Genomic DNA, 11,521 nt, shown 5'->3' on the forward strand with positions numbered 1-11,521 from the left:
GGCAATGTTTTAGCACTGCATTACAAGCCAAGAAAGTTGGGAATAATTGCTTAGTGACTATAGCTGCCAAATAAACAGTGAAGTAGAAGTATAGAATACCATTAAATAGAAATATATAACTACTAGTACCTTAATATTGTATTTAAAGTCCCCATAGAATGAATGGGGGGATGCTATATGTTTTGCGGTATTTATGTGTTATGTGTCCCTTTCCAAAAAGTCCAGGCTGCTCTGATGTAAGTGCAAGACACTTCATATAAAAACACTTAAGCATCAAATCTGTTTTAATGGGTGCTAAGTAAAACACATGTGTTAATGTGCTTCATTAGTTTTATTTTCAAGATTGTTTTTTTAGAATTCTTATTTTTATTTCAGGTATTCTTATTTGAATGTCATCAATTCTGCCATTTACACTGACCTTGAAGAAACCATTATATATTTCTGAGTGAAATGGGAGAAAGTGGGACTAAAACCTCATCCCTGTGTGCAAAAAATTGTGTTCAAAAATTTTATTTTCCAAGGCCTTCCCAAAAACACTTCAATGCCAAATTCACTTTTCTTGTTACTATCCTTCCACAACAGCTCAGCACTGTCCAGGGAAGCACAAAGAGTGAATCCATCCTGAAAAGAGTCCTGTTTTTTACCGTAACTCAGTGCGCCAGACCCTTTTTTTAATCCACACATGCAACAGCAAAAACTGTTTTTAGAGTTCTTATGGAGCCTTGACTATTTGACAGTGCAGTGTTGTTTGCGTCATGGTTCTGCATTTTGATTTCCTGTGCTCATGTTTTGAGTTTTGTTCATGTTTTTGAGTAGTTTTTCCTTGTTTCCTGTCTTGTGATTTCCCACCTGTGTAATTGTCTGCCCCGCCCTGATTGTTTTCACCTGTGTCTCCTCTGCCCTTGTGTATATATAGTCCTGCCTTTCCCTTTTTCCTATGTCGTGTCATACTGTTTTCCACTGTTTCTATGTGTTCCCTGTGTTTTCAATCTCTAGTCTTGTTCTGTTATGTTCTTGTCTTTTTTGAAGGTTTTGATTTTGTTTTTGGATGTCCTGCCTTATGCAGCGCCTTGTGTTACTTTTGGTTTGATTAAATTCGTTTTTGCTTACCCCTGCCTCACTGCCTGGTGTCCAGCATTTGGGTCCTACCTCACCCTGAAAACCATGACAGTCTATTTCAGGATATTTTTGGAGTTTGTGTGAAATTATTTTTATGTAAAATGAATCAACACACTGCAGTAAAGAAAAAAGTCATTCTTGATTTGGCTCTGAATCTGTTACCAGTGTTGCGAAGTTGAAATGCTGAGTTAGCAGAATGGTGCTCATTGCTATTCCTGTCTGTGTATTAAGTGTTGAAGTCTCGAAGGGCAGCAGGCATGAGTTTAGCTCCATCCAGTGCCAGGGACGTCACTGGTGCTGCTGTTGACCTAGAAAGTGTCCCTGGAATAATCAAATATACATTAAATTTATCCGCCTGCATGAGGAAGGATCTCTGGATGAACTTCAAACAGCATTCGAGTGTCTGTAATCTGCCTCATGAACGCTGTGGTTCTGATTTAAGATCTGTCACACAACACAGAGCTGAGAGGTTTATCCACTTTTACAAGATAACCACTGTATGCCCGACTGTGTGAAATCTCAGGACACAGTCTTCACACTTCCCGTTCACATCCTCCCAGTGGGTGGTGAGCTGAAAATGTGTCTGCTGATTCTTATTTTTGACGCCTTTTTAAAAATTCTTTTCACAAGAGACATGCAGTTTTTTGTTTTGTTTTTATCTCCAAAGGGTCTATAAAATGAAAGAATTGCAATTGTGTGCTTTTTTTTTTCTGTAACCGTTGCAACCGCAGTAAATCCATCCTTCTCTTCATGATGCATGGCCCAAACTGAGGATATTGTTTATGCGTCAGTTGTCCACGAGCAGACAGTGGTGACAAGCATTTCATCAAAGCAACGATAAGAATCTGAAACGCCTTTCAGTTGTATGAAGAGCATCATGCTCCTTATTAATGCAGCACTCAGCCTTAATGTGTTTTTGTCTTTCCACCCTCTTCTAGTTTCTTATCCTTTTTGTTTCAGCTCATACATCATTGTTTCTCCTCCAGAAATTAGTTTCGCACTTTCGTTCTGTGTGCAAGACCCATTTAGTTTATTTTTATGTCATTTGCTAGACTTGGCAGGTCGGGGTATGACTTTGTCAAACTTGAGAAACAGAAAAAAACTTTTGGGTAATTATAGACAAGAAGATTATATTTAGCAACTCAGCACTGTCAGTGTAATAATCTTTAAAAAGCAGAACCTGATATCTCCTCCGAAACGGTATTCACATTGAAATATTTGCAGAAGTTGAGATTCAACCGGCTGCAGCCTCTTGGAAAGTTTTTTTATTCACGTGGGGGCGGATGACTAATAAAATCAGTTTGCTTCTGGTGGTCATAGCTAGCTATGGGTGCAGTGAGTGAGCGAGCTAGCAGGCGTGGGTGAGGCTTCCTATCTATTGAGGGAGAGAAAACACATGCAGCGCTGCACTTTCTCGCAGAGTGAGCCCACTTCAGCAACCCGTACGGCTCCCATTGATGAGAGCGGCACTTTCGCCCCCGTGTCCCCCATCGAGCCACATTTCATGCATTAGAGACTTGCTCCGAGAGAATCTGTAAAAGGGAAAACAGGTGAATTTAGCAGAGGTCAGGCTTTCCTGTAAGACATGCTTACCTTGCCGTTGAACGTTAAGGTAAACAGCGCAGCTCGCTGCAAAAGCTTTCGGAGCTGAAAGTAGTGGGGATGCTTTGAAAAATAATGACATGAATGGTTTTAATATCAATTAGTTTAATGTAAATAGCAGTGAAGACAAAACTCTACCAGGCGTGCCCTGGTACATAACTTCACATACAGTGTGTAATTACAGGATCCATAGTTCAAATTCATACTCCTCTCTCTCCTCACAGCTTTACTATAAAAATCAATATAGACATAAAATGCCAAGAAAATAATATCATCTCATTATTTATTGTGGCTTTGCATGTAAAGCAGCACCGGTTTCCCTATAGGTGCACTTGTGGTCAGTCTGTCAAGATATTTTGCAGGTGGTTTGCCACAGTTTTAATGTTGATTTGGGCTTTTAGTGTTTTCTGGTTGCATGTGATCTGACGGACTCCATGGTGTTGGGTTAAGGGCTCATCGTGTTGACGAATAATGTTTTTTTTAAGGCTCTTATGACTCTAATATGCAATGAACACATAGTAGATATGCTTCTTGAGCAACGCTGCACAGTTAAACCTTAGGGACACTGAGTGTTTTAGGTTACTTTGGCTCTGGCGCCTAATTTTCTGATTAGATGGCAGGTTGGGCTAGAGAATGGGACGCGTGTGTTGGTGGTTCCAAGTCCAGGAGGGGTATAAAGTGCTGCTCTCATTTTGTTCTGACATCCCGACTTCAAAAAGCAGCCATTGTTCCTGACGCTCCCGGCGCTCTGGCAGCTAAAGTCACCTCAAGGCTAGAACGTGAGTGATGCCGAAAGACAGTGAAGAGACATGCCAGTTACAGCACAGCCTTGTGTCTGCAATAGCAAATAGTCAATATAGTGCTCTACGGTCGACAATGAGCTCTGTCAGGCTTGTCTAAGCGCACAATCTGTGTCCTGTTCAGTGGTTTCTAACCTTTGTTGTCTCATGTACCTTGACAGGCCTTTAAATGAGCTCAATCACACCTTAATAAACCCCAGATTTTTTTATTTTTTATTTTATTTTTTTTTAACAAACCTTACAGTAAGAATATTTTTTTCTGTAGAGACAAAACTGGATGCTAGTTGATACTACATATTGTTAAAAGTGGTTATGGTTATTGCAGTTTTCATACAATTTAATGGTCAAAGGTTTGTGCTGCTCCTGGCTTTGATATTTTAGCATTTATATGTAACTTTTATCTAACTATTTAATCTATTTATCAATTATTTTTAGTTAGCTAACTATATCAGCTTAAACTTATTAAAACTTCAGCTACTGCATTAGTCGGGAGTTACTTTGACCTAACTTTTTCAGATAATTATGTCTCTTTGCTAACGTGGACATAGTTAGCTAACATGGTTATCCTAAGTAACTTCACTACGTTGCTAACTATGTGAACTATAACCTATTCATTACTTCTATTCAACTATTTCAATGTGTATTTTTTGTTTGTTATATTAAGTTAGCCTATACAGTATGTCAACTGTAGTTGAACAGTTTATTCACTAAAGTTAGCTAACTATTTCAGCTGTTTCACCTGCTTGCCTATTATTTTTAGCTAACTTAATCAAGTATTTCTGCTCTTTATGTACTCCTAGCTAACATTTACAGTAGGACTCCTTCTCTCTTAAGTTTTTATTGGCATACATTATACATTATATTATTGCACAAGTCAAATGGGATCACCATTGACAACCATTATTTTGTTTTTCCATTATAGGGTCCACGATGAGCCACCAGAATGGGTGGGAATTAGCATCTCAGCTTTATTTGCTACTTTAACCTAACTTCTTCAGTTGTTATTAATTACTTTCAGCAAAGTTCATGTATGTTGGTCTGTATTTTATTCTAGCTTAAAGTGGTGAATCACACACCAACTCATTAATTTTTGTTTTACACCTTGACAAAACTAATAGGAACATTCATTTAAACATTAAATCTTAACTCCATGTTTTTTTTGTTTGTTTATTCGCAAAAATATGTATTTCAGTTTGTTATTTGCATTTTTCACTAGCCCCATTCAACTACCACTGCAAAGACCCACCTCCCAAAGAGAAATTGAAAGAGGGAACGTGAGACATGGTAGTGTTTGATTATTCATGCCAAATGTATTTATTGACTGAATTTACAGCACACAATAGACACCAATCACTCTCGTCAACTGCAGCTTTGTGTACACTCTTGACATCTTTGTTGTCTTTCTGTTGAGGGTCCATTTCCCACTTATATTCTTTAAATAAACATCACATAAAAATCCACATTTTTTTTCTCCCCAAGATATTCATTTACAAAGTGGATAATACACAATTTTGTGATAGTATGGACAGACAACACACCTACTGTAAAGGTCAAATAAAAATGCTGTAAATGACTAATGTGGTAAAAGGTAGGTAGTTTCTTACTGATACGAGTTCAGATTTTTCTAACATAAGTACAGTACAGTCTTATAGTCATCCTTTTCAGCGCTGACTTGTTCTTGTTACGCGAGAATACCTTGGTGGGAGTGTTGCTTCCTGGAAGGAATAAAGATTCACTCCTGATCAATATGCAGTCCAAGAAATTCTCCATCCACTCATATTTCATTCTATTTCTCTCTCGGGTTTAGTCTTTTATCTTCATATAGCTTCCTCTTTTCGCAGCTAGGCATCAGCACAGGCACACGCTTTCAGGAGAGGTAAAAGGGATCTGTCCAAACTCTCCTGTGGTTCCATCTTGCTCTTCTTTCACTCCATCTCCCCCCCAAAGCAAGCGGTCCCAGTGCTATACATGCCCGGGCTTGGACAGGTAGGCTATGAGGGCCACAACCACCCCCACATACATCCCCGTTCCAATGGTAATGGAAAGTGCAGCCAGGAATAGGGCTCTTCTGGAGCTCATCCCTGCTCTGGAGAAGTCTCCCTTAGCGATGGCCTTGCCAGTCTGACAAAACAAAAGCAGAGGGTGAAATGAGCCGGTGTGTTACTCATCAGCGCCGAGTGTATGAGTAGGTGTTAAGCCACAATTTAAAGAGAGAAAACAAGAAATGCTCTCTGGGAGCCATTAGTTACCATGGCAATTAGGTCATTATCCCTGTGACAGTGACAAATGTGTTGTTTGGGTGTTTTAGTTTCCTATCAAAAAATGAGCCTGGCCTTTATTTATTCTTCTGACACATTATTTTCTGTTCCGGTATAATTGTCTATGCAATTACTGAGAAGATGTGGCAAAGCTACAAAGATATGCAGTGCTGTGGCTGGGTCTGCAGGGCTTGGCCCTCATGTTAACAGACCAGGAAGATACTGACATCAGACTAACCTGAGGTGTTGCTACAATTACAATTAAGATCTCAGCTACGGACAAAGAAAAATAATGTAATCGTAGCGCACTGCTGGAGCTGTCACTCTGGAACACACTCTGAACCAAAGCCCCTGTGTTAATGGTTTCCTAAAGTGAATACATATGACTGACAAGTGGGCCGAACCTGCTGAATTTACACACCCAGTCAAGTGCAACAACACCAAGGAGGGTCGCAGAGTGGAAAATGGGCTGCTGTAGCACTTGTCTGAGAGCTTGTGCTCACTGACCTTAACTAGAATGTAGTGTAATCAGAGTTAATGACAGGCTTGAGGTCTCTGGGCCTTTACCTTGTGAGAATAGTAAAAGGCAACGATGCCCAAGGGCCAGAAGCAGCAGAGCATGGAGAAGATGGCTAGGCCCAAGTAGTCCCGAGGGGGCAGCACGATGAAGTTGTCCTCACTCTCGCTGTCACTGGAGCTGTCGCTCTGAAAGACAGTGGGTTCATAAAGAATAATTAAATGTCTAAAATAAGCTTAGAGCACAGTTTACACACTGGAAATATGTATTCTTAGACACGTGAGACAAACACTGATAATAATAGAGTAGAGTTGATGTGTAACAGTCTGATGTACTTGGGACATCTTTGCAGTAGATGTCCCCCACCCCCCACCACCATCGTCAAGGCCAGTGTTTCTGCCCTTGTTCCACAACTGCCCAGGACAGGATGTGCTCAGCCAGCCAGAGAGGATTTGGTGCCTCTGTCAACACCCATGAGCGGACTGACAGATAACACAGGATTAACGGATTGTTCCATCATTGCAATGTGACAGGAGGAACAACAAGAAGACAGTGTCATTTATGTGCTAAATTGTCTCCGCAGCCTGAGAGACCTCCACCATCTTTTCCTTAATGCGCCCAGCGTCTTACAAGACAGGACGCGTTCAGCGGGCCCCCACTACTGAGCCTCGATACTGAATCTCAGGGCCACGGGGGCTGAACGGGGCTAATGAATGATAGATTCGAATGCCACTCAGGCTGCATGGGCACATCGTCCCCGCAGCAAGGACAGCATTGAGGCTGCATGGGTGACCTTTAAGAGAGTGTGGCCTTAGTTCTCTCAGCTGTCCCAGAGACAGAGAGGATGTTTGTCTAAATAAACAGCCCCCATAAGGAGCAGGTTTCATTTGTTAGTCTTGCTTCCTTCAGGGATCGATCAAAGAGGGAAGAGGAAAGCACAAAACAGAAATCAATATGTAAGGCAGGAATTGAACTAACCATTGTAGAAGGTCATTAAGGAACAGTCAGGGAGGTGAGCATACTGAACACAGGCAGACACATTTTTGCACATGTTGTACACAATGTTCTCTTCAGAGCTTCTAAACTGATCCACATTTACCTTGAGCTAAGAAACCTTATTTAGATGTTAAAGGTAAGTGAAGCATGGGAGCGCTACTATCACAGCAGTTTACATACAGCTACCTTTGCCAAGAAAAGATTATGTAGCTCCCTGTTATCTGCTTTATGAACACTGTCCACCTGGACAGCCTGGTGCGATCCATCAAAACAGCAGCTGGTCGTAACTGCGTAATCTGACATCACATGAATAAACTGGTGGGCACAAACAGCAGTAATCTCCCTTTATCTTTGTAGCAAGACCTGATAACAGATCTGAGTGACTGGGGCATTCACTCCTCCTGACAGTCTCCCTGACACTGAGTCCGGTCGGCTGGGGACGCACTCCCAGTCTGGTCAGTATAACTGATGGGGCTCCACCGGGGCACAGTGCCTGTAACAACCCTGTCACAGCTCTCTCCGAGGCCTCGTTAGCGTTCGGAGGAGACAGTCGACTCAACACCGGGCGCACACAGACCCGTTCACCTTGCTACTATGGGCATTCACAGCGGTATCATGCACAGGGTTAGTTTGATACTTGGTTTTTGTTTCTACTCTGTCACACGAATGTCAAACATATACCGAGGAAGACTAGCTGTGGAATTTCCTTTTGTTGTTTCTGCTTGTTCACTATGAATAGCGCATCATGTAACTGCGAAGGGAAAATGAGTAAACAAAAGACACAAACCAGACAGACTATTGCTGCCTTCAAATGATACCCATGTGTCTGTTGTTACGGCATGAGTGTATACAAAGCACTTGGCGATCAAGTGGTATCATTAGCTGTAATGAGGCGTACACACAGGAACAGACTAGAAAGTCAGCGAGTTGTAGCAGTGATACCCAAAACAAACACTTTGGCGACAGGAAGTGGGCACCAAGTTGAACTATTCTCAAATTTGAGGTGACACAATTTGAGACGACAGCCAGTGGGAGAGACTGATGCCTTTGATTGACGGATGACGCAAACACAGAGTTCCCCAGATATTTTCACCACAAGGAAACACTGTACACAACTTTGGTTCCTATCACCAGATTCACCATGTAGAAACCCAGACGATCTTTTACCCTTTATTGTATTTTCAAACAGAGACTGGTGAGTACTAGACAAGTACAGCCAGGCATAGTTTGTATCAGAATATGAAGCTGGTGACACACCATTTGGATTTCATGATGGGGCCGTGTTTCACCCGGTACAGAGGAAATAAATACCTCTGTACGCAGTCGGATAGTCCTACAACCAATCAGAGCCACTTTGTTGTCAACAAATCCAATCCAACTGCGCTCAGAGGATGTGTATAACTACGTCCTGGTGCTCTTCTGTCCATCACGGCATAAAGCCTTCCAAAACGATTTGACTGCCCCAGCAGATCTTTGGTAGGGCACAATAAACTCCTAGCTCCAGGCTTCCACCACAACGTTTTGTGGATGTGGAAAGCTTGGGCTTGCTTCCAGGCTAGGTGACTATAAGAAGGTCCAGCTCTGTCCATACACTTGCAATATTCTAATGTCCTGCTTGTTTGACTATCAAACATTTGGGGGTGGGAGATATACAAAAGGGTCACCTAGGTAACCGGAGCCTGGAACGTCCACTAGTTACTGACTATCAGCTACAAAGCAATGGGGATCAGCAAATAGCTTTATATGTGGACAGGGCATAAGTTAACACCTCTGCTAGGCAACTGTTGGCGTCTAGAAACACCAAGAACAAAATTTAAAAAGATATCTACCAAGTAATGTAACTGGATAATAATAGGTAGAAGCCATTGGGACCATCAACATCTGCCATTTCTGAAAAGGTAAACTCTCCACTCACAAGGTTGTGAGTATCACATATGGAGGCCATTCATTTGGACTTTTCTTGCGAACACTGTTGACACGACCCCATTTGAAGGCAGCATTTATCCTGTAGATTTAGCTCCGCTCTGGTTTTCTTATTTTTTAGTCCCCACAGCTCTGAACTCTCTCTCACTGTTGTATTTGCTGCTGTAGAAAGCTGCTTTGCATCAACCCACTAGTGGCATTTGTGAGTTCTTAACACACACACATACACAGAAGCCCACAGTAGGGGAGGGTATGAAAACGCAGGTGCTGAGCAAAAAATCTCATATTCCGGCTGGAAGCTCGACTTTTCATCTGAGCGCTGTTCATCAGTTTCATTTGCTCTTTTGAATTGACATGGAATAACTTTAGCTCCGGGCTCACCTGCTCCGACAGTCATGAATCAGCAGAGTCGCGCTTAATACCCTCAAAGCACAACGTTACTTATGGCATTAATGGCAGTCGCTGCCGTGTCTCTATCTATCTGCCAGGCCTCCGAGTGACAGGAGTTGGCGCGATCATCAGCCCAGTTAGGGTGCTATACTTCTTCCTCTGCCAGCTCAGAGCCCTGGGTATTTCTCAAGCATCTCAGGGTGAAATTAGATTTTCACCACTTCTGACTTTGCTCTTTTCTTGCCGTCGCCATTATGGGTTATAGTCATGCTCTTAGAAAAACAATAGCTTGGTTAGATAAAATCACATGTGTCATTTTCTTCGAGCGTAATTATAAAATAAAAGCTCACAATTACCCTGCGCCACGTTTGAAAGACTCTGGCAGATTGACCGCTCAGAGTGAGAAACGAGCATGAATCACACTGGCAGTCTATTGGAACAGTAAATGAAATAATAAGCATCACTACAGTATGCGCAGCATGACTCATTTGCTGCTGAAAGATGGCCCTGACGGCTACAAGTAAATGTTAAAACGCCTTTAATTTCAAGAAGCAACTCAATATTCTAATTACTTTGTCAAACACAGCCAAACGACTCTTACTTGAATCAATTTGCTCTTTAACATGTGTGGTTAGAGTAATTATTCCCAGATAACTTCTAGCAAGACAAGAATTTGCCAACAAATATACATTGCCTTAGAGCAAATAAAACTCAACTTAATCACTATGCGCTATCTCTGCAGACGACATATTTATATTTAGCTCTGGTGTGACCTCTGACCTCATATTCAGGACCTTGCTCCTCCTCCACCTCGTACGACACCGTCTGGATCTTCACGTCCTTCTCTCCTTGCGTGCTGTCCGCGATATCCGTGGACACTCCGTCCGACACAGTGTCCTTGCACTCTGTGAAAGTGGTCTCAAAGCTCTCGCTCTTCGAGTCCTTGCTGTGAAGGCTGACGTCGTCCTTGCACAGGATGAAGTTGGGCCTGTAAAAGGCCTCCACCGCTAGATGGAGAGACGTCGCGTCCAAGTACTGCTGGGTCTTGTGCTTTCCGCTGGTCCCGGTGTAGTAGTAGCCAATCAGGCTGTCCTGGTAAGGCTGGCTCGGGTAGTCGCACTGGTAGCCCTGGTAGTCGTTGGGGACCGCGTGTCTGCTGTTTTTGTCCAGCAGGGGGTTTTGGAGCTCGCTGAGGCTCTCCATGATAGTAGGGGGTCTGCAAACGTCAAGTGGATCAAAGGATGGAGTCCAAAGAAGGTCCAGTAGCTGTAAAAACATGTCAAAAAGAGATCCAATAAAATTCATGGCGGATTCTTAGAAATGTACACTTATTCAAAGTGTTGTATAGTCGGTCTAGAAATCAAGCCTTTCAGTAATAACGTGCCTTTGTGTGCAAGAACTGAGTGAAAGAAATATTTCATCTTGTTTGGCAATCAGCATTCCTCTCACAAGCTCTCTCCACTCCGAGCCGTAAAATCACCATCTGCTGTATGTTCAACTGTTGCATCTCACACCCACAGGTTCACATAAACATGTAGGGGAAAAATTATCTTCCGCATGTCATGCCAAGCTGCATGGAAGTTGCGTCACTGAATATCACAATGCATACTGATTTGAGGGGTCTGCAAAGTGGCCCCCTCAACTCTTTCTGAATGTTTTTAAATGGAGCTGAGGAGTGGGATGAATGGGGTAAAAATCTAAATGAAAAAATGAATGGATATACGTAAAATAATAATAATACTGATAATTAAAAGCCCAGACAGGAGTTACACCCCCTGTTTCAGCGCCAACAGTCGGTCTAAGTGGTCCGTCAAATTAACCTGCCAACCCATGGCCAATGATGAAATAATATAATAGCCACTAAGGCAGCTGCATTATATTGTGAAATTAGCAGAACATAGCAAATCTTTTTTAAA

At 42.2% G+C, this 11,521-nt stretch overlaps 1 protein-coding gene across 1 annotated transcript; it reads right to left on the reverse strand.

Annotated features, from left to right (window-relative positions):
• Positions 1 to 4,946: 4,946 nt before the first annotated feature.
• LOC311505741 (synapse differentiation-inducing gene protein 1-like) lies at positions 4,947 to 10,902 on the reverse strand. Its single transcript, XM_084569470.1, has 3 exons — positions 10,386 to 10,902; positions 6,347 to 6,484; positions 4,947 to 5,642 (listed from the first exon to the last, which is right to left on the reverse strand). The coding sequence occupies exons 1-3, from the start codon at positions 10,881 to 10,883 to the stop codon at positions 5,484 to 5,486; spliced, it is 795 nt and encodes a 264-aa protein (XP_084425596.1). The 5' UTR covers positions 10,884 to 10,902; the 3' UTR covers positions 4,947 to 5,483.
• Between the last annotated feature and the right edge of the window lie 619 nt (positions 10,903 to 11,521).

Source organism: Chelon labrosus, assembly GCF_963514085.1.
Source record: "Chelon labrosus genome assembly, chromosome: 20".
Taxonomy (NCBI): domain Eukaryota; kingdom Metazoa; phylum Chordata; class Actinopteri; order Mugiliformes; family Mugilidae; genus Chelon; species Chelon labrosus.